This window comes from Polypterus senegalus, chromosome 1 (genome assembly GCF_016835505.1).
Source record: "Polypterus senegalus isolate Bchr_013 chromosome 1, ASM1683550v1, whole genome shotgun sequence".
Lineage (NCBI taxonomy): Eukaryota > Metazoa > Chordata > Cladistia > Polypteriformes > Polypteridae > Polypterus > Polypterus senegalus.
The window spans coordinates 334,447,399-334,471,677 of NC_053154.1; the positions used below are offsets into that span (position 1 = coordinate 334,447,399).

A 24,279-nucleotide genomic window follows, 5' to 3' on the forward strand; every position below is an offset into this window, starting at 1 on the left:
TGCACTCCAGCCCATAGAGGCTCGTTAAGCCATGCAGCTCCTCCAGGTGGTGGCCATGGAGCCCAACAGGTCTGAGTCCTGAAGTCCCAAACCTGTGGCCCCGATGTAACCCAGGAGGGCTGCCACCAAGCGCTCTGGAGGACGTAGAGTGCATCCCATGGCTGCTCCCCCAGATCCAGTGTTGAAGGGGCATCCCGGCCGGGCATGGGACCTGGCCGCCCGTCACAATATATACATGGAAGCTCATTTTGAGGTTATACAGTGGTGTGAAAAACTATTTGCCCCCTTCCTGATTTCTTATTCTTTTGCATGTTTGTCACACAAAATGTTTCTGATCATCAAACACATTTAACCATTAGTCAAATATAACACAAGTAAACACAAAATGCAGTTTTTAAATGATGGCTTTTATTATTTAGGGAGAAAAAAAATTCAAACCTACATGGCCCTGTGTGAAAAAGTAATTGCCCCCTTGTTCAAAAAATCACCTACCTGTGGTGTATCACACCTGAGTTCAATTTCCTGATTACTGCCACACCTGTTTCAATCAAGACATCACTTCAATAGGAGCTGCCTGACACAAAGAAGTTGACCAAAAGCACCCCAAAAGCTAGACATCATGCCAAGATCCAAAGAAATTCAGGAACAAATGAGAACAGAAGTCATTGAGATCTATCAGTCTGGTAAAGGTTATAAAGCCATTTCTAAAGCTTTGGGACTCCAGCGAACCACAGTGAGAGCCATTATCCACAAATGGCAAAAACATGGAACAGTGGTGAACCTTCCCAGGAGTGGCTGGCTGACCAAAATTACCCCAAGAGCGCAGAGACGACTCATCCGAGAGGTCACAAAAGACCCCAGGACAACGTCTAGAGAACTGCAGGCCTCACTTGCCTCAATTAAGGTCAGTGTTCACGACTCCACCATAAGAAAGAGACTGGGCAGAAACGGCCTGCATGGCAGATTTCCAAGACGCAAACCACTGTTAAGCAAAAAGAACATTAGGGCTTGTCTCAATTTTGCTAAGAAACATCTCAATGATTGCCAAGACTTTTGGGAAAATACCTTGTGGACTGATGAGACAAAAGTTGAACTTTTTGGAAGGCAAATGTCCCATTACATCTGGTATAAAAGGAACACAGCATTTCAGAAAAAGAACATCATACCAACAGTAAAATATGGTGGTGGTAGTGTGATGGTCTGGGGTTGTTTTGCTGCTTCAGGACCTGGAAGGCTTGCTGTGATAGATGGAACCATGAATTCTACTGTCTACCAAAAATCCTGAAGGAGAATGTCCGGCCATCTGTTCGTCAACTCAAGCTGAAGCGATCTTGGGTGCTGCAACAGGACAATGACCCAAAACACAGCAGCAAATCCACCTCTGAATGGCTGAAGAAAAACAAAATGAAGACTTTGGAGTGGCCTAGTCAAAGTCCTGACCTGAATCCAATTGAGATGCTATGGCATGACCTTAAAAAGGTGATTCATGCTAGAAAACCTTCAAATAAAGCTGAATTACAACAATTCTGCAAAGATGAGTGGGCCAAAATTCCTCCAGAGCGCAGTAAAAGACTCATTGCAAGTTATGGCAAACGCTTGATTGCAGTTATTGCTGCTAAGGGTGGCCCAACCAGTTATTAGGTTCAGGGGGCAATTACTTTTTCACACAGGGCCATGTAGGTTTGGATTTTTTCTCCCTAAATAATAAAAACCATCATTTAAAAACTGCATTTTGTGTTTACTTGTGTTATATTTGACTAATGGTTAAATGTGTTTGATGATCAGAAACATTTTGTGTGACAAACATGCAAAAGAATAAGAAATCAGGAAGGGGGCAAATAGTTTTTCACACCACTGTACATAAATTATAATAGCTTACTACTCCCTGACTTGGAATGTGTACATTGCTTCTTTCAGATAAAGAGGTAATCAGAGCACTCACAGTTGAAAGAAACATGCTCAAATAATTTCAAGTAGGAATTCAGAAACTATCGCCTTGATTTATAATATCACAGGGTGTTCTGTTTGTATCAAGAGGTCAGCATTTTCTCATAAAAGCATGCAAGTTAATCTAATAATTCTGTGCATTCCTTTTCTACCTCAATGAAGAACAAATCATACAGAAGTAAAAAAATCATATAGCTCTCTACAGCATGATTAATATAAAATACAATCATTGGTATTGTGAGTTAAATATACTGCTCAAAAGAAGTAAAGGAACACTTTTTAATCAGAGTATAGCATAAAGTCAATGAAACTTCTGGGATATTAATCTGGTCAGTTAAGTAGCAGAGGGGGTTGTTAATCAGTTTCAGCTGCTGTGGTGTTAATGAAATTAACAACAGATGCACTAGAGGGGCAACAATGAGATGACCCCCAAAACAGGAATGGTTTAACAGGTGGAGGCCACTGACATTTTTCCCTCCTCATCTTTTCTGACTGTTTCTTCACTAGTTTGGCATTTGGCTACAGTCAGTGTCACTACTGGTAGCATGAGGCGATACCTGGACCCTACAGAGGTTGCACAGTTAGTCCAATTTCTCCAGGATGGCACATCAATACGTGTCATTGCCAGAAGGTTTGCTGTCTCCCTGCACAGTCTCAAGGGCATGGAGGAGATTCTAGGAGACAAGCAGTTACTCTAGGAGAGCTGGAGAGGGCCATAGAAGGTCCATAACCCATCAGCAGGACCAGTATCTGCTCCTTTGGGCAAGGAGGAACAGGATGAGCACTGCCAGAGCCCTACAAAATGACCTCCAGCAGGCCACTGGTGTGAATGTCTCTGACCAACCAACCAGAAAGACTTCATGAGGGTGACCCAAGGGCCCCATGTCCTCTAATGGACCCTGAGCTCACTGCCCAGCAGCATGCAGCTCGATTGGCATTCGCCATAGAATACCAGAATTGGCAGATGCACCACTGGTGCCCTGTGCTTTTACAGATGAGAGCAGGTTCACCCTGAGCACGTGACAGAAGTGAAAGGGTCTGGAGAAGCCATGGAGAACATTATGCTGCCTGTAACATCATTCAGCATGAGCAGTTTGGTGGTGGGTTAATGATTGTCTGGGGAGGCATATCCATGGAGGGTCACACAGACCGCTACAGGCTTGACAAAGGCACCTTGGCTGCCATTAGGTATCAGGATGAAATCCTTGGACCCATTGTCAGACCCTATGCTGGTACAGTGGCTCCTGGTGCACGACAATTCCTGGCCTCATGTGGTGAGAGTATGCAGGCTGTTCCTGGAGGATGAAGAAATTGATACCATTGACTGGCCACCACACTTTCCTGACCTAAATCCAATAGAACACCTCTGGGACATTATGTTTTGGTCCATCCAATGCCACCAGGTTGCACCTCAGACTGTCCAGGAGCTCAGTGATGCCCTGGTCCAGATCTGGGAGGAGATCCCCACAACACCATCTGTCATCTCATTAGAAGCATGCACCGATGTTGTCAGGCATGTATACAAGAACACAGGGGCCATACAAAGTGCTGCGTACAATTTGGAGTTGCTGCAATTCAATTTGGGCAAAATGGACTAGCCTGCCACATCATTTTTTCACTCTGATTTTTGGGGCGTCTTTGAATTCAGGGCTCTGTAGGTTGATCATTTTCATTTCCATCAAACGATGTGGCATCCTTTCGTTCCTAACACATTACCCAGTCTATATCAGTATAGATATCCAGGAGGATTTCTTTTTCCCATTGAGATCTGATGTGTTTTCAAAGTGTTCCTTTAATTTTTTTGAGCAGTTTATTTATAATCCATCCATCCATCCATTATCCAACCCTCTATATCCTAACTACAGGGTCACGGGGGTCTGCTGGAGCCAATCCTAGCCAACACAGGGCGCAAGGCAGGAAACAAACCCTGGGCAGGGTGCCAGCCCACCATAGCTAGGCATACTTTTATATTCATTTCAGTTCATAATGTTTTTTCTTTCTCAACACCAACAACAACAACAACAACATTTATTTCTATAGCACATTTTCATACACACAGTAGCTCAAAGTGCTTTACATAATAAAGAATAGAAAAATAAAAGACACAATAAGAAAACAAAATAAATCAACATTAATTAACATCGAATAAGAGTAAGGTTCAATGGCCAGGGGGGACAGAAAAAATAAAATCTGTAGGGAAAAAACAAAGCACCCCACAGATCCCAGTTGAGCGATGAACACCTCAGATCTGCCGCAACAAAACACACACCAGGCAGAAAAGGGTCATCGACAACACTGTTCCCACTAAATATTAACACTGTCATGCCTTTTTTATGTTTATATTTGATACGTGTGCATCTAGTGCTGGCCCGACCCGTCTGTCAAATTTTAAAAGTCAATGTGGCCCCTGAGCCAAAAGGTTTGCCCACCCCTGATCTAGTGCAAACGAATCGCCTCTTCCGCATCAGCAGCACAGATTGTGCCAAGTGTGACACCCATAAGGCTGAACAGTCAGTTAGCCATTATCCAACTCACTATATCCTAACACAGGGTCACGGGGGTCTGCTGGAGCCAATCCCAGCCAACACAGAGCGCAAGGCAGGAAGCCAGCCCACCGCAGGGCACACACACCAAGCACACACTAGGGACAATTTACGATCGCCAATGCACCTGACCTGCACGTCTTTGGACTGTGGGAGGAAACCCACACGGACACGGGGAGAACACTCAAACTCCAAGCAGGGAGGACCCGGGAAGCGAACACCCAGGTCTCCTAACTGCGAGGCAGCAGCGCTACCCACTGCGCCACCGTGCCGCCCAAGGCTGAACAGGTTCATCTGAAATCAAGACCCATTAAGTCCACTTCACAAACAGCAGGCTACAAAAAACTCCTGCAGCACTGAAGGTCACCATGAGCACAGTGGCCTTCATAGTTTTTCGTAATGTAATCCTCTTGTCTTCACCCTGTACACCTCTGACTATAAATATAACACCAGGTCAAATCACTAGAAGAAATTTCCTGATGATTCTACACTTAAGAATGGTGGTGACAAAGTGAATGAGACTGAGGAGAGGAGTCGGGGTGAGAACTTTGTTTCTTGATGCATTAAGAATTATCTGCACGGCATTAGCACATTAGCAAAACCAAGGAACTGGTTATCGATTTCTGCCATACCACACAGCCTTCTACGCCCAAATCTCTACTCAGGGAGTGGATGAGGAGGTCGTGCATAACTACAAGTACATGCGTGAGACCGGTCTCTGTTCAATCGATTGTACATGATTAGGAAAAGCAGGCGCCTCTCTACAGAAGGGTCCTCAGCTGAAAAAACCAAGCCTTGAGGTTGAGGGAGCTTACAGGCAGAACTGTGTTGAGGAAGGCTAGAGAGATATTCCTGCAGCATTGCCGGTCTCTTAATACAAAGGAATTATGTAAGAAAGGGCTCTTTTAATTCTTAAGAGACTGTGCTCCTTTAATGTTTAACTGTACAGACTGCATCTCTGTTGTCAGTCATTAGCACTAAAACACAAGTAACTCGACATTCTGATATCCTCTGATGAAGGAAACTCCACTGTAATTCTGTTGGTAGACTTAAGTGTAGCATTTGATACCATCGACCATCCTATTTTACTACACAGGCTAGAAAACGATGTTGGGCTTACAGGCCCCGTGCTCGCTTGGTTTAGTACTAATTTATCAAATTGATTCCAATATGTACAGAAATGTGCTGACAGGACTCCATCATTATGCACAGAAGTGAGATATGGTGTCCTGCAGGGCTCAGTACTCGGACCTTTACTGTTTTCACTTTACAGGCGTCCACTGGGATCTCTCATTAGGAGACATCATGTTCATTTTCACTCGTATGCAGATGACACCCAGTTACACCTCTCATTTAGATCAAATGGAGTTTCTCCGATGTTGCCTTTAATTAGTTGTGTTAGTGAATTAAAGAAGTGATGGATGAGAACTACTTGTCTTTAAACACAGATAAAACAGAGATGTTAATTGTTGGAGGGAATGACGCTGATCACAACAATATTCTGTTATCATTTAACTCATTTGTAGTCACCATTTATTGTACTAAATCAGCCCACAATCTCAGAGTTCTCTTTGACTCTAGCATGTCATTTAAAGCACATATTACTAAGTTGTCCAGATCAGGTTTCTTCCATCTTAAAAATGTTGGGAAATTTCTAAATTCTAAATAAACAGGATTCTGAGAAGTTAATTCCTGCATTTATCTCTAGTAGGATTGACTACTGCAATGTGGTGTTCACTGGATGATCAGACTGTTCTTTATTCAGCTGCCAGTTGATCCAAAATGCTGCTGCAAGAATTATTACAAGAACAAGAAAATACGAACACATCACTCCAGTTCTTAAATCCTTACACTGACCCCCGGTTAAGTTTAGGGCAGATTTCAAAATCCTCCTTTTAACATATAAAGCATTAAATGGCCGAGGTCTGGCTTACTTGTCTGAACTTATCATGACTTACAAACCTGAGCGCACATTAAGATCTCAAGATGTCGGTCTGCTTAGGATTCCAAGGATTAATAAAATAACAGTGGGAGGTCGAGCTTTTAGTTACAGGACCCCCTAAACTGTGGAGTGGTCTGCCTGCTACTATAAGAGATGCCCCTTCAGTCTCAGCTTTTAAATCCTAGCTGAAGACTCAGGACTTCAGTTTAGTTCACCCTGACTAGAGCTGCTGATTAACTGTACAGACTGCATCTCTGTCGTTAGTCATTAGCACTAAAACAGAAGTAACATGACAGTTACAATTTATTACTAACCCTCACCTGTTCTGTTGCTCTTCTCGGTACTCAAATGTGCCACTTGGTGCCACGGCCCACCTGCCAAGTTGTTTTGCCGGCCTAAGGTAAAGTCATCCCTGATGGAGGATCACAGGAATCGTCAGGTAGAGGGGTTCTTTCATCAGATTAGCGCTATTTCAGCTGTGCAATGGCCAAATGGGGCAGGCGGCTTGAAGAATGAGGTCTCCAGGACTCCAAATCCAAATCATATTATGGGATATCATCTACTGTTAAATTCTGCTCCATACTTCTAACATTTTTATTTTTATACTGTATTGAGGGTTTGTTCTGTTCTGTGTATTGTATTGTATTGACCCCCTTTTTCTTTTTGAAGCCCACTGCACACCCAACCTACCTGGAAAGGGGGTCTCTCTTTGAACTGCCTTTCCTTAGGTTTCTTCTATTTTTTCCCTACAAGGGTTTTTTTTCTTTTGGGAGTTTTTTCTCGTCTTCTTAGAGAGTCAACGCTGGAGGGCTGTCAAGAGGCAGGGCCTGTTAAAGCCCATTGCGGCACTTCTTGTGTGATTTTGGGCTCTACAAATATAAATTGTATTGTACTGTATGTATGATAGTTCTAATGGGCTACTAACCCTCACCTGATGATCTATGTGACCGTCATCATCAAGTCCTTTCATGAGAACCCTGAATACAATGAGGACTGATCATTTATGTTAGGTAGAATGCCTAGAGGGGGCCTCAGAACCCCTGCAGATTTTATTTTTTCTCCAGCCATCTGTATTTTTATTTGTTTTTTCAGTCCTCCCTGGCCATCGGACCTTACTTTTATTCTGTGTTAATTAGCGTTCTTTTAATTCTTATTTTGTCGTTTTTTCTCTTTCTTCATCATGTAAAGCATTTTGAGCTACATTATTTGTATGAAAATGTACTATAGAAATAAATGTTGTTGTCGTTATACAAAAATAAATTGTATTTTATTGTATTATAATGCGGCTAGTGACATCCTTCACATATTCTTATAACTCTATGATGGCCGGTGTGGTGTGTTGGGTCAGTAATATGACTTCAAGCGAGGCTTATCGAATCAACAAGCTAATTAAAAGGGCAGGCTCATTGTGTAACACACTCTGGACCCCCTGGACGGTGATGTGGAGCAGAGAATGAAAACAAAACCGAGTGTCATTATGAACAATGCTGCACGCCCTCCATCTGATGCACGAACACTGAGTATTTTCAGACAAGTTATTCAGTCGAGGTGTGTCAAAAAAATCACGACTGTGGCTCCTTTACTGCATAACTCTGGCAATATGCCTGCGTAATGCTTGAAGTCGGAAGTTTTCTTTCTTTTCAGTTTTATTTATATTTAGTCATTCCAGTGTGTATTTCAGTGGGGTTTGTGGTCTGTGTGTTATAATATACTAGCTGTGTAAGCCTGTGCTGTAAAATGCCCGGGGTAGGGTGGGGGGTGATCTTACGGTCTTATACGAGGTGTGGCAGAAAAGTAATGAGACTGATTTTTTATTTACCAAAGTTTTTCTTTTTTTCAAACATCAATGTTATCCCCTTCAAAGTAGTTCCCTTGGGCAGCTACACACCGATGAGACGTTGTTCCCACTGTTGGTAGCAGCGCTGGAAGTCTTCAACCGGTATGGTCTTCAGCATGTCCGTTACACTCTTTTGGATGTTTTCTAAAGTCCCAAAATGACGTCCTTTGAGGACATTTTTCAGTTTAGGAAAAAGGAAAAAGTCACACGGACTGAGGTCAGGTGAATAAGGGGGCTGGGGAACCACAGGAATGCGTTTGAGGTCAATAATTCTGTTATGGAGAGGGCAGTTTTTCGGCACCATTTTGGCACAGACCTTTCGCATGTGCAAATGTTCAGTCAAAATTTGATGAACGGTAAATCTGTTCAAATTTAATTGTTCGCTCAACATTCTTAATGTTAAACGACGGTCTGATCTCACAAGAGTGTTCACACGTTCGATGTTTTCATTGGTTTTCGAAGTTGAAGGCCTCCCTGAAAAACTTGAGCTCGGGATAAAGAATGTTCCCCATAGGCCTGTTTGAACTTTTCAAACGTCACACTCGCCGTTTAATGGCACAACGTTGCTCCAAATTCCGCTGTTCCATTTTGCGTGACGCACAACCAAAAACACAACTTCGCTAATAGCAGTCACAAAAATCACGTAGTTAACGGAAGAAGTTGAAACTCGCACTGAGCTATGGGAGGGTACTGATACACGGGCTCTATCAAGGACAACAGCGCAGCGTTGCCAGTCTCATTACTTTTCTGCCACACCTCGTATGTACAGTGGTGTGAAAAACTATTTGCCCCCTTCCTGATTTCTTATTCTTTTGCATGTTTGTCACACAAAATGTTTCTGATCATCAAACACATTTAACCATTAGTCAAATATAACACAAGTAAACACAAAATGCAGTTTTTAAATGATGGTTTTATTATTTAGAGAGAAAAAAAATCCAAACCTACATGGCCCTGTGTGAAAAAGTAATTGCCCCCTTGTTCAAAAATCACCTACCTGTGGTGTATCACACCTGAGTTCAATTTCCTGATTACTGCCACACCTGTTTCAATCAAGAAGTCACTTCAATAGGAGCTGCCTGACACAGAGAAGTAGACCAAAAGCACCCCAAAAGCTAGACATCATGCCAAGATCCACAGAAATTCAGGAACAAATGAGAACAGAAGTCATTGAGATCTATCAGTCTGGTAAAGGTTATAAAGCCATTTCTAAAGCTTTGGGACTCCAGTGAACCACAGTGAGAGCCATTATCCACAAATGGCAAAAACATTGAACAGTGGTGAACCTTCCCAGGAGTGGCCGGCCGACCAAAATTACCCCAAGAGCGCAGAGATGACTCATCCGGGAGGTCACAAAAGACCCCAGGACAACATCTAAAGAACTGCAGGCCTCACTTGCCTCAATTAAGGTCAGTGTTCACGACTCCACCATAAGAAAGAGACTGGGCAAAAACGGCCTGCATGGCAGATTTCCAAGACGCAAACCACTGTTAAGCAAAAGAACATTAGGGCTCGTCTCAATTTTGCTAAGAAACATCTCAATGATTGCCAAGACTTTTGGGAAAATACCTTGTGGACTGATGAGACAAAAGTTGAACTTTTTGGAAGGCAAATGTCCCATTACATCTGGCATAAAAGGAACACAGCATTTCAGAAAAAGAACATCATACCAACAGTAAAATATGGTGGTGGTAGTGTGATGGTCTGGGGTTGTTTTGCTGCTTCAGGACCTGGAAGGCTTGCTGTGATAGATGGAACCATGAATTCTACTGTCTACCAAAAATCCTGAAGGAGAATGTCCGCCATCTGTTCGTCAACTCAAGCTGAAGCGATCTTGGGTGCTGCAACAGGACAATGACCCAAAACACAGCAGCAAATCCACCTCTGAATGGCTGAAGAAAAACAAAATGAAGACTTTGGAGTGGCCTAGTCAAAGTCCTGACCTGAATCCAATTGAGATGCTATGGTATGACCTTAAAAAGGTGATTCATGCTAGAAAACCCTCAAATAAAGCTGAATTACAACAATTCTGTAGAGATGAGTGGGCCAAAATTCCTCCAGAGCGCTGTAAGAGACTCATTGCAAGTTATCGCAAACGCTTGATTGCAGTTATTGCTGCTAAGGGTGGCCCAACCAGTTATAAGGTTCAGGGGGCAATTACTTTTTCACACAGGGCCATGTAGGTTTGGATTTTTTTTTCTCCCTAAATAATAAGAACCATCATTTAAAAACTGCATTTTGTGTTTACTTGTGTTATATTTGACTAATGGTTAAATGTGTTTGATGATCAGAAACATTTTGTGTGACAAACATGCAAAAGAATAAGAAATCAGGAAGGGGGCAAATAGTTTTTCACACCACTGTATGTGATCATCCAGCTGACACTCGGAACCGGCCAACTCTATTTAATTTGAAAAGCAACACGGGCGCGGTGCTGCTTAAAAATAAAGATTGCTGGCAGTCGCCTGGTATATACTGACTGTGTAAGCCTGCACGGGATTCTAGAAAATATTGAAATCATCAGAACTACTCTGGGCATCTCTCTGCTATGAGGACTTGGGTTGCTGACGTGCTCGGATCGTTTGTGCATTAGCAGCTAAGCGACTGTGTTCCTCAGGAGGTTTCCTTTTTGCCAGTGTGCTGGCCTCACTTGCGTATCCTTGGAGCTGCAGCCCTCACCTCGACTCTACGTCTCACTTCAGGGCCGGACAGACACACACACTACCACGCGCAGAACTGTTTCATTTCAAAAGCAACAGGCGGGTGTGGTGGTGGAGCTCAGACATAAAGAATGCTGGCAGTCACCTTCGGTTCGCCCTCTGGTGGTCGTTCCGAGTGTCAACCGGACGATACCCTACATACAAGACCGTACGATCAAAGAAGGGGGGGGGTTAAGGCTGATTTCACCCTACAGTATTTTTAGTCAACCATTGAGAAACATGTGTATCAAGTTTCATGAAAATCGCTCCAGCTGTTCAGATGTGATGCTGGAACATACATACATACACACGTTGACTTTTATATATTGTGGGAGATTTCCGGACATTCATCCTGGCCAATACCCCCAGGCCGCTAGATGGAGCCCTCCCTGTAGCGTGGAAGTGCCCCGAAGACCAGTGGGGAATCCTGGACCGTGGAGTTTTTATTCCCGACCATGCTGGACACCATGGGGCCTACCAGAGGACACTGCAGGGAGGCTCAAGGACTTACTTGTGACCTATAACCCGGAAGTGCGTCTTAATTACCGCGACAGAGGAAATGACATACTTCCGGGATGAAGAAGGAGAGTTTTCATTCCGTGCTAAGGAGTCACAAAGACAAGGGTTCAGGAGCACTTCCGGGTCACAGACTATAAAAGATGATGGGAAACCCCAGACGAGGGAGCTGAGCTGGGAGGAAAGGTGGCTAAGTGTCTGGTAGAGGAGGATTGTGGATTCATTAATTATTGTATGAGTAGTGTGGAGTGGAGGGTGCTTGGTGCACGTAATTGTTATAATAAAAATAATAATTATTGGACTTTTACCTGGTGTGTGGCGTGGTACTTGAGGGTTCAAGGGAGCGGTAGCGCCCCCTACTGCTACGATATATAGATTTAGAAATATCTCTACTTTTGCTTTAAACGCTTACCTCTCTTTTGTTGTTGTCCTATTGTGTTATTTTTTTTGGGCAGTTTGCACCCTTCATTGTCTTATATATATATATATATACACATCTACGTGTGGAAGTGTGTGTTGTTTGTGTGTGTCTGTCTGTCCGGCCCGGAAGTGAGAGGTGTTGTTGGGGTAAAGGCTCCACCTCTGAGGAAACAGAAAGATAGTGGAGCAATATCAGAAAGGTGTTACCCAGCGAAAAATTGCATCATCAACTGTGCATAACATCATCCGAAGATTCAGAGAATCTGGAACAATCTCTGTGCGTAAGGGTCAAGGCCGTAAAACCATACTGGATGCCCGTGATCTCCGGGCCCTTAAACGACACTGCACCACAAACAGGAATGCTACTGTAAAGGAAATCACAGAATGGGCTCAGGAATACTTCCAGAAACCATTGTCAGTGAACACAATCCACCGTGCCATCCGCCGTTGCCAGCTGAAACTCTACAGTGCAAAGAAGAAGCCATTTCTAAGCAAGATCCACAAGCTCAGGCGTTGTCACTGGGCCAGGGATCATTTAAAATGGAGTGTGGCAAAATGGAAGACTGTTCTGTGGTCAGACGAGTCACGATTCAAAGTTCTTTTTGGAAATCTGGGTCGCCATGTCATCCGGACCAAAGAGGACAAGGACAACCCAAGTTGTTATCAACGCTCAGTTCAGAAGCCTGCATCTCTGATGGTATGGGGTTGCATGAGTGCGTGTGGCATGGGCAGCTTGCATGTCTGAAAGGCACCATCAATGCAGAACAATATATTCAGGTTCTAGAACAACATATGCTCCCATCCAGACGTCATCTCTTTCAGGGAAGACCCTGCATTTTTCAACAAGATAATGCCAGACCACATTCTGCATCAATCACAACATCATGGCTGCGTAGGAGAAGGATCAGGGTACTGAAATGGCCAGTCTGCAGTCCAGATCTTTCACCTATAGAGAACATTTGGCGCATCATAAAGAGGAAGGCCCAAGACGATTGAACAGTTAGAGGCCTGTATTAGACAAGAATGGGAGAGCATTCCTATTTCTACACCTGAGAAACTGGTCTCCTCGGTCCCCAGACGTCTGTTGAGTGTTGTAAGGGGAGATGCCACACAGAGGGGAAAATGGCCTTGTCCCAACTTTTTTGGGATTTGTTGACCACCATGAAATTCTGAATCAACATATTTTTCCCTTAAAATGATTCATTTTCTCAGTTTAAACTTTTGTTCTGTGATTTATGTTCTATTCTGAATAAAATATTAGAAGTTGGCACCTCCACATCATTGCATTCAGTTTTTATTCACGATTTGTATAGTGTCCCAACTTTTTTGGAATCCGGTTTGTATTTACAAAAATGTGAGGGGTGTACTGACTTTTGTGAGATACTGTAATTAAAACAAACATTTACCTGACAGCCAGGTGAACAACACTGAATGATGAAAGGCTGCAATAACTTTAGCGTCAGACCCACTAATTAGGCGATAATAAATTAAACACCTGGAAAAAGAGAATGAAAATGAGGCTGAAAATTGTTTAAAAGTTAAAAAAAAAAATCCCCTTAGAATTGCTTAGTACATTTTAATAAAAGTTTACCAAACTTGGTTTTGTTATTTCTCCATTGACTCCAAAACACAGAAACTGGGGAATAACAGCTCGCTTACTTGGGCTAGGAGCCCAATTAGAAACAGAAGATGGTTGGAACAAAAACCTGCAGCTGCAGTGGGTCCTCAGGACTGAGTTTGGGAAGCACTGGCCTGCAACAATATCCTAAAATGGCCTGGACGCATTTGCTGGTACTCCAAAAAAAGATCCTAAATAACTGGAGACGAGTGATTTTTTCAAACTAGCTGTTTTCTTTAAATAGTATCACACAAGTCTCCACTCGTGCAATCAGTCATCCAGACTCTTTAAATGGAGAAAAGGCGTCACCCTGCTGTTTGGTATCGTGAACATGGAGCGGAGAAAGCAGAGGAGAGAGTCATCTGAAGAGATTATGGGAAAAAAAAATTCTACACAAGCATGTTAGACGGCAAAGTCCATAACAGGAGTGTCAAAGTCCGGCCCTGAAGGGCCGCAGTGGCTGCGGGGTTTTCATTCTAACCATCTTCTTAATTAGTGACCTGTTTTTGCGGCTAATTGACTTCTTTTGCATTCATTTTAATTAACTTGACTCAGGCCCCTTAGTTGTTTCTTTTTCCTTAATTAGCAGCCAAACAATAATGAGACTCAAAACAAGGCACCACTTGACCAGCTCATCTGTGCCCGGCACACAATATCTGAAAATAAAGAAAGGTGAAGGTCTCAGTGAGGTTGATCTCTCAGGTCTTAGAAAAAAACAGAAAATCAACAGTTTTCGAAATGTCTGCTGTGGCAGAATGAGAGCAGCAATGAGCCGTGGACTGCGGTGGGTTGGCACCCTGCCCAGGATTGGTTCCCGCCTTGTGCCCTGTGTTGGCTGGGATTGGCTCCATCAGACCCCCGTGACCCTGTGTTCGGATTCAGCGGGTTAGAAAATGGATGGATGGATGGATGGATGAGCCATGGAATTAAATAACGAGTTTAATTAACAGCAAGAACTGGCTTCTCATTAAGAAATGGGTTGGAGTGAAACTGGTTGGCATTTGAAGCCCCAATTTAGGTGGTCAACTATTGGCTTGTTTCACATCTCATTTCTGTTTGGCTGCCATTTAATGAACAAAGCAATCAACTCAGGGGGCTGAATCCTTAAAAACAGGGCTATTAAAATGAAGGAGTTAATTAGCAGTGAAAATTGCTCACTGATTAGGAAAAGGGTTAGAATGAAAACCTGCAGCCACTGCGGCCCACCAGGCCCAGAGTTCGACAGCCATGGTCTAGAACACAGGTATCAAACTCCAGGCCTGGAGGGCCGCAGTGGCTGCAGATTTTCCTAATCAGTGTCCAGTTTTCACTGCTAATTAACTCCTCTATTTTAAGAGCCCTGTTAAGGATTAAGTCTTCTGAGTTGATTCTTTTCTTCATTAAATGACAGCCAAACAGAAATGAGACGTGAAACGAGCCAACAGATAGATGACCAACTAAACAGGGGCTTCAAACTCCAACCAGTTCCTTAATGAGAAGCTGTTTCTTGCTGTTAATTAAACCCGTTAGTCAATTCCATGGCCTGTTGCTGCTCTCTTTTTGCCACAGCAGACATTTCCACAAACTGTTGATATTCTGTTTTTTTCTAAGAACTCCGTGAGGGATCAACCTTACTGAGACCTTCATCTTTATTTTCAGATTTTGTTTGATGGGTACAGGTGAGCTGCTCATGTCCTGCTTGTTTTATGTCACACTAGGCTGACCCGCCTTTTAAGGCCACCGACTTTTAAGTTGACCACTTCTTAAGGCAATTCAATATGTAGATCAATTTGATATTTTATACAAACTCATTAATTTGGTTATATTGCATTTTGCGCGGTATTACTTTAATGCTCGTAGTTTCTGTTATTTTTGTGATGAAATTTAAACTTTTTTTCTATATTGAGGTCGCCCTTTTGAACCCCCCTGATATTTACTACGCGGTGAGGCATTTGTACTCCATCAACATGAATTATTTCCAGAGACATAATTTTGTCTATTTTTCCAGCGCATCGCGCACAAAAGCAAGGGAACGATGGGAGCACCAGAACTCTGCTCACATCATGTTGCTTCGTACGCAAGCTGCAAGTAGTAAGTCTGTGATAAGCGGAATACCGCTACGCTTTCCACTCACGGACAGAAGGACAATCCCGACCGCTTTTATATAGTAAGAAAGAAGAAGAAGATATCACACAGTCTGGAGTAGAAAATCATCTTTTACCTGGAAAAACGAAACTACAAATCCCATCATGCATTGCAAAATGGATGGGGCTTGTGTGAAAGTCCGTGCCTGCGTAGCACTCACGGGACGGAAGGACAATCCCGACCGCTTGTATATAGAAGGATTACTGTCCGGCTGCTAATTAAGGAAAAAACAACTAAGGGGCCGGAGTCAAGCTAATTGAAGCTAAGACTAAAGTTAATTAGCATCAAAAACTGGTCACTAATTAAGAAGATGGTTAGAATGAAAACCTGCAGCCACTGCGGCCCTCCAGGAATGACTTTGCCCACCCCTGTTCTAGAACATGGGTTCTCAAATTCGGTCCTGGGGACCATTTGTGGCTGCAGGTTTTTGTCCCCAACCAGCTTCTGGTTTTAATTGGACTAATTATGTGAACTGTTATTTCCCAGATTCTGTATTTTGGGAACCATATAGAAATTAGAAAACTATGTTTGGTAAAAAAATTTTTTTTTAAATTTGAAATGTAATAAGCAGCTATATGGGAATAATGTATTTTTTTCTATTTAATAATATTTTCATTCTACTTTTCCAGGTGTTCTAATAGTTTAATGCATTATTTACTAATACGTGGATCTGACGCTAAAGTAGTTACAGCCTTTCATGATTCAGTGTTGTTTGCCTGGGTGTCTGCTCTGTTCATTTTTAATTGTCATTATTAAGATACAAAAAAGGGAGCAAACTGCACAGAGAAAGGGCAAATAGAATGAAATCACAAAAGAGAGTTAAACATCTAAATCAATAGCAACAACAGAAATATTTCTAAATGTCTTAAATGTAAAAATCATCCTGCTGTGCTTTTCTGAATGTAGAATAAGAGAATAGAAAAACAATTTTAGCTAATGAAAGGAGATGAGTGTTATCAGTTGTTGTCACTGATCTGCAACAACAACAACAACATTTATTTATATAGCACATTTTCATACAAACAGTAGCTCAAAGTGCTTTACATATTAAAGAATAGAAAAATGAAAGACATAATTATAAAAAATAAATCAACATTAACATCGAATAAGAGTAAGGTTCAATGGCCAGGGGGGACAGAAAAACAAAAAAACTCCAGACGGCTGGAGAAAAAATAAAATCTGTAGGGATTCCAGACCATGATACCGCCCAGTCCCCTCTGGGCATTCTACCTAACATAAATGAAACAGTCCTCTTTGGCCTCTGGTCATTGATTGTCATTGAATCTGGTTGAAACAAAGACCTGAAGCCACAATGTGGGACCCCAGGACTGAATTTGAGAACCCCCTGGTCTAGAAGACCATCTCCAAGCAGCTTAATTTTTCTGAGGCAACAGTTTCAAATATTATTAATGAGTGTAAGGTCCATGGGACCTGCCAGGATGCAAGAGGAACAACAACCCTAGAATCAGCAGAAGGATAGAGGGAATAATAGACAAGAAGCCAAGGACAATTTCCAAAGAGATACAAGCTGATCACCAAGGTCAAAGTTCATCAGTGCTTTCTGGGTGACAGTGGGCTCAATGGAAGGAGACCCAGTAGGACTCCACCGTTGAAGGAAAAACATAAAAAAGCCACACTGGAATTTGCTAAAATGCTTATTGACAATCCACAATGATACTGGGAGAATACCCTGTGAACAGATGACACAAACGTCACATCACCTCTATGTCCACAGATGAAGCTCTCAAAGAAAAGACCACCATATTGTGAAACATGGAGGAGATGCAATTATGTTTTTTGAGCTGCTGTGCTGCATCTGGCCATGGGATACCTTAAGTCTGTGCAGGGGACAATGAGATATCAAGACCATCAACACAAATGTAGTGCCCCAGCTCCATCATGGAACGTCAAACAGGATCTTCTTCCTCTCCTTTTGGCTGCTCCCGTTAGGGGTTGCCACAGTGGATCATCTTTTTCCATATCTTTCTGACCTCTGCATCTTGTTCTGTTTTCACCCATCACCTACATGTCAATGTCAAAAAGGCAAGTTTACAGGGAGATATTATAGTCATGGGGGACTTTAATTATCCAAATATTAACTGGGATAACCTTGCAGATGGAAGGAATTAGTCCAGTGGATCGAGACTGTTATTTTAAAATGACTTCATCAAGGACACGGGGACACAGTTGGAAACTTGTTAAGGGTAAATTTCACACAAACATTAGGAAGTTTTTCTTTACACAAAGAACGACAGACACTTGGAATAAGCGACCAAGTAGTTTGGTAAACAGTAAGACGTTAGGGACTTTCAAAACTCGACTTGATGTTTTCTTGGAGGAAACAAGTGGAGAGGACTGGCGAGCTTTGTTGGGCTGAATGGCCTGTTCTCGTCTTGAATGTTCTAATGTTCTAACGTCCTCTCTCACCACATCCATAAAGCTCCTCTTAGGCCTTCTTCAATGACCCAAAACACTCAGCTAAAAGTACCCAGGAATGGCTAAGGACAAAACATTGGACTATTCTGGTGTGGCCTTCTATGATCCTTGATTTGAATCCTATTGAACATCTCTGGAAAGAACTGAACCATGCAGTCTGGAGAAGACCCCCTTCAAACCTGACACAGTTGGAACAGTTTTCTCAGGACAAGCAGGCCAAACAACCTGTGGACAGTTGCAGAAGTCTCACGGAGAGCTCCAGGAATCGCTTGTTTGAAGTGATTGCCTCCAAATGTCGTGCAACAGAATATTAGCGTAGGTGTCCCATCATTTTTGTCAATGCTATTTTGATTTGTGTTATTATTTGAAGTATTTATACAAACTCTAAAGCATGGGTGTTGAACTCTGTTGGGCACAGTGGCTGCATGTTTTCATTCTGACCCTTTTCCTAATCAGTGACCAGTTTTCACTGATAATTCATTTCTTTTCCCTTTATTTTAAATAGTTGTGAAACAAGCCAATAGTTGACCACCTAAATTGGGGCTTCAGATACCAACCAATTTCACTCCAACCCGTTTCTTAATGAGAAGCCAATTCTCGCTGTTAATTAAACCCGTTATTTAATTCCATGGCTTGTTGCTGCTCTCATTCTGCCACAGCAGACGTTTCCAAGACTGTTGATTTTTCTGTTTTTTTTTTCTTCTCTAAGACCACCGTCAAAAATATTTGGTGACCTGAGAGATCAACGAGACCTTCACCTTTCTTTTTTTTCAGATATTGTGTGATGGTGAGCTGCTCACGTGGCGGCTCGTTTTGTGTCCCATTATTGTTTGGCTGCTCATTAAGGAAAAACAGACAACTAAGGGGTTATGTTAATGATTTAATAATTCTAAATATGTTATTCAATTATGTTAATTAAAACTAAGGGAAAAGAAGTTAATTAGCAGCAAAAACTGGTCACTAATGAAGAAGATGATTAGAATGAAAACCTGCAGCCACTGTGGCCCTCCAGGACCGGAGTACGACACCAATGCTCTAAAGCAAAGTTTGTTTTGTGTTAAACTAGGGGGCTTTGCCTCCTGCTCACTTCACTCACATACCCCCTCTCTCCCCCAGGGTGCGCTACACACCAGCCACTTTGTGTCTCTGCCGCTCGCGTTGTGAAGGGGTAGGGCTGAACGCACGCTATGGAGATGCGGACGGATCACCTGCTGCCTTGCTGATACCGGTGCCAAGCTGTGTGCTCTGCTTGTCGTGCTCTGCGTCAATCATTTAAAAGCCTGTGCAGCAGCTGTCCTTTAGTCTCACTACAAGACAAGGCATGAGTCTCGCTTCCTAAGGTTGGTAATGTCTAGTCTCGAGTGACGTCAAAGTGTCTCTCTGAGATGATCACGTCCCGCGAGACATCAAAGTGTCTTTTGGAGATGATCACGTCTTGTGTGACGTCAAAGTGTCTCTCCGAGATGATTACGTCTCGTGTCACATCAAAGTGTCTCTCCGAGATGATCACGTCTCATGTCACGTCCAAGTGTCTCTCTGAGATGATTACATTTCGTGTGACGTCAAAGTGTCTCTCCGAGATGATCACGTCTCGTGTCAAGTCAAAGTGTCTCTCCGAGATGATTACATTTCGTGTGACGTCAAAGTGTCTCTCCGAGATGACCACGTCCCGCGAGACATCAAAGTGTCTTTTGGAGATGATCACGTCTCGCGTGACGTCAAAGTGTCTCTCCGAGATGATTATGTCTCGCGTGACGTCAAAGTGTCTCTCCGAGATGATCATGTCTCGACCCAAGATCTTTTTATTATAATAGATCGATATGGACTAAACAATGAGGGGTGCCAATTACTGTTCTCAGTTTCAAGTTATTTCAGAGAAAATTATGGGTTCTTTTTTTTGTGCTGGGACACCAACAAGCTTGTTCATGTCTGTAGACAAGAGGAAAACTTCTGTGCAGTTGGTTCAAAGTTGGCTGGCGATGGATCCATGTCATGCTACTAATCTTAATCCCTAATTTTCCCATTTTCTTTTACCTTTTCTCTCCTAGGTTCTGCTCTGTCTGTCTGGCCCCTCTCAACAGTCTGCATGGGCATCAGTAGATTTCAATTGGATACGGACCCCTTTTTACCAGGCAATCTGAGGTATGGTGGTTTGGGGGTCAAGCACAGTAGTGGCAGAAATGGGGGGTTTGGGGACTGGTTCTCTTTCATCAATTCCTGAATGTAGTTTTGTGATTACTGAACTTAAGAAAAAATTAGAAAAATAAAAAATGGATGAGGTCTACTTCCTAAAAAGCAGCTGGAAGGATGTGCCAACAGGTGATTGCCCCTCAGTTGCCCTCCATAAAACTAAAGGAATTCATCAGTCTTGAAATGTTTATAGCGCCCTGCTCTGAACGGAAATCAACACTATATGTGAATTCAGCAATGGGATTTGAAATTCTTTTAAGTGTATGAACTGCATCTGAAAAAAAAAAATGTTACGGATCTTCGGGGAGAAACGCTGCATTCTTTTTATTCCACGTCAAGAAATAAACTCTGCCCTGTTGGAAGAGCCTTTGTCTTCTTCCAGCCCAGTCGTTCGAACACACCGCGGCTGCTCTGCGCTCGTCCCCCCTTCACAGGTGCACCTGTGGTCAGATAAGGGAAGCTGCTGATCTTTAAAAGTGGGGTCGGGTCATCTGCTGCCTTTACAGCCCCGTCGCTCACACGAGAGCTCTAAAGACTCACGACTTCCGAAACACAAGCAGAACTCCCGGCTAGTCCTTTCAAACAGAGTGAAATATAGCGCCTTTCGTCCCGTTGCATTCCTTCCACAGATCTGATCCCCCGAGTCCGTGTCAAGAACCCCGCTGACATTTAACGAGCTCTAAGTTTTGCTTAACGATCGCTGACCACTGACGCCAGCATGTGCCCAACTTCTGGCTGACACAGAGGAGTGAAACTACCGGACACAGCGGGACTGATAACATCTCAATCCCGAAGCATAACGGAGGACTAGAGTGGAAAGCCAAAAAAGCCGGCGCCACGTCAGCCGAGCTCAAGCACGCAACAGTCTCGAGGAACACTGCGGCCCCCGGCTACCCCTCGGAGAGAGCCGGCGGGGCACGTAAGGTGGCAGAGAGAGGGAGAGAAGCGCACGACAGACTTACTTACCGGAGCTGTCCGGCCCTGCGCTGCGCTGCTGTTGCGATGCGTCCGTCTCGCGCGCTCAAGTCTCGAGTGACCCCAGCTTCGGGCGGCGGCGGCGCTTGCATATTTTTTCACTGGGCTCCGCTCCAGGCAGACGCCCAGCTATTCTATTTCTGTCTGCCACCGGCTATTCTTGCACATTTTTGCGGTCAGGCGTAGAACTGCACAGTGACCACTGGCGCTTACGTTTAATTAAAGACTTTGTTGCGTCTGTGTTTCAAAACAGAAGGGAAAGTTGAAGAAGAAGAAGAAGAAGAAGAAGAAGAAGAAGTTGTAGTAGTAGAAGTAGGGGGGTCAGTGCGATACCCGAAAGAAGTTGGGAAGTGAAATCCAGATGTTTGTAGAAAGACCGAGAAAACAAAAAGGCACGAAACGCTGACGTCGGTGCCCCGCGCGCGGGAGTCACTTATAGGCTGCGCCCGCCAACGGCCTCTTCCCGCCATTCAAAACCGACTGGACAGCGGCGATGGCAGGTAGCGATGGGCGACGCTCTAAGATTTGTTTGTCATACCTGGACTAGAATCGCCATGCCAGTACTTTTAAAAGTGTTATTGTAGCTTGTACTCTTCATCGGGCGCAAGCGTTTTAGAATCGTGTGCTTGTGGATTTGAACTTTCGATAAATGCATTAAAACCAAAATCGGGGTCCCGGAGAGCCCCGGTGGCTGCAAGTTTTCATTCTAACCCTTCTCTTAATTAGTGACCTGTTTTTGTTTCTAATTAACTTCTTTTGATTTAATTTTAATTTCACTTGCTCTTGAGGTCTCAGACCCCTTTAAATGTTTCTTTCTCCTTAATTAGCAGCCAAACAATCACGAGATACAAAATGAGCCAAAACAGGACCAGCCAACTGTGTCCATCATGCGATATCTGAAAATAAAGAAAGATGAGGGTCTCAGGAATGCTGATCTGCTCAGGCCCCCAAAACATTTTAATGGTGCTGCTATTGCACAATGAGAACAGCAAAAAGCCTTGGAATTAAAGAGTGGGAGGTTTAATTAACAATAAGAATCAGAGCCTGATTAAGCAACTGGTTGGAGTTTGAGGCCCTGACTTAGGTGGTCTTCCATTGGCCTGTTCATTTCTGTTTGGGGGTGGCGCAGTGGTAGCGCTGCTACCTCACAGTTAGGAGACCTGGGTTCGCTTCCCGGGTCATCCCCATGTGAAGTTTGCATGTTCTCCCCATGTCTGCGTGGGTTTCCTCCCAAAGACTTGCAGGTTGGGTGCATTGGTGATTCTAAATTGTCCCTGGTGTGTGTGTGCCCTGCGGTGGGCTGGCACCCTTCCCAGGGTTTGTTTCCTGGCTGGGATTGACTCCAGCAGACCCCGTGACCCTGTAGTTAGGATATAGCGGGTTGATGGATAGATGGATGGAATGTGCTTTACATAATGAAGAAAGAGAAAATGACAAAATAAATAAGATAAATACTAATTAACATCGAATAAAAGAGGACAGAAAAAACAAAAAATAAAATCTGCAGGGGTTCTAAGGCCCCCTCTAGGCATTCTACCTAACATAAATGATCAGTCCTCATTGTATTCAGGGTTCTCATGACAGTCACGTGGACTTCTGGCCTTTAATCCATCAATGTAGGGACATCACGGTGCTTTGATCAGGTGGTGGGGGCACAGATCAACACCACAGAAAACCGGAAAAAGATCAGCAGAGAGAGTAGGGGTCAGTACGGATTGTGGAGCCACCATGAATAATAATAATTAATTGAATATACAGAGCATCAGGATTAAACTAAGATGAAGCTCTGAGAAAGCCATGTTAAAGTAATGCGTTTTTAACAGTTTATTAAAGAGCTCCACCGTATCAGCCTGGTGAATTCCTGTTGGCAGGCTATTCCAGGTTTGAGGTGCATAACAGCAGAAGGCCGCCTGCCCGCCTCACCACTTCTTTTAAGTTTAGCTCTTGGAATTCTAAGCAGACACTCATTTGAAGATCTAAGGTTACGATTTGAAGTGTAAGGTGTCAGACATTCTGAGATATACGATGGAGCAGATTATTTAAGGCTTTATTAGCCATCAGCAGTATTTTAAAGTCAATTCTGAATGACACAGGTAACCAGTGTAGTGACATCAGGACTGGTGTGATGTGCTCGGATTTTCTTTTCCTAGTTAGGATTCTAGCAGCTCCATTCTGCACTAATTGCAGTCGATTGATGTCGTTTTTTGGGTGGTCCTGAGAGGAGTGCGTTACAGTGATCTAGTCGACTGAAAACAAAACCGCAAACTCATTCTTCAGCATCTTGCAATGATCTAAGAGGTCTAACTTTTGTTATATTTCTTAAGTAAAAAAAAATATTGTCCAAGTGATCTGATTAATATGTGATTTAAAATTCAGGTCACAGTCAATAGTTATCCCAAAAGTTATAGTATAGCCCAAAAATCTGCAGTGTCGAGACCACCCATCCCCCTCTAGGCATTCTACCTAACATCAGTGACCTCACAATCAGTCCTCATTGTATTCGGGGATCACATGGAAGAACGTTTTGACAGTCATGTGGACTTCTGGCCTTAAAACCATCAATGCAGGGACATCACGGTGCTTTGATCAGGTGGTGGAGGAGGCGCAGGAAAACCGGAAAAAGAACAGAACAGAAAGTAAGGGTTAGTATGGATTATGGATCCACCAGGAATGATACTGATAATTAAATGCATACACAGAGTATCAGGATTAAACTAAAACGAAGCTCTGAGAAAGCCATGTTAAAGTAATGTGTTTTCAGCAGTGTTTTAAAGTGCTCCACGGTATCAGCCTGGTGAATTTCTATCAGTCAGCTATTCCAGATTTTTGGTGCATAACAGCAGAAGGCCGCCCGCCTCACCACTTCTTTTAAGTTTAGCTCTCGGAATAATAAGCAGACTCTTATTTGAAGATCTAAGGTTTTACGATTTGGAGTGTAAGGTGAAAGACATTCAGAAATATAGGATGGAGCAGATTATCGAAGGCCTTGTAAACCATAAGTAGGATTTTAAAGTCAATTCTGAATGACACAG

The 24,279-nt window shown here is 43.2% G+C and overlaps 1 protein-coding gene across 3 annotated transcripts in view; it reads right to left on the reverse strand.

Moving 5' to 3' along the window:
* The window catches only part of LOC120516813 (protein inscuteable homolog), a 232,787-nt gene extending 211,369 nt beyond the window's left edge, over positions 1-21,418 (reverse strand). Inside the window, exon 1 of one of the 3 annotated variants that reach the window (XM_039738779.1) lies at positions 21,239-21,418. Coding sequence is in view for 1 of the 3 variants with exons in the window: in XM_039738773.1 (XP_039594707.1) it covers positions 17,478-17,516 (39 nt within the window). In the remaining 2 variants the exon portion in view is untranslated. Of the gene's footprint in view, positions 1-17,477; positions 17,596-21,234 lie in introns of those variants that run through there. The other 2 variants (XM_039738787.1, XM_039738773.1) reach the window with 2 other exon arrangements.
* Between the last annotated feature and the right edge of the window lie 2,861 nt (positions 21,419-24,279).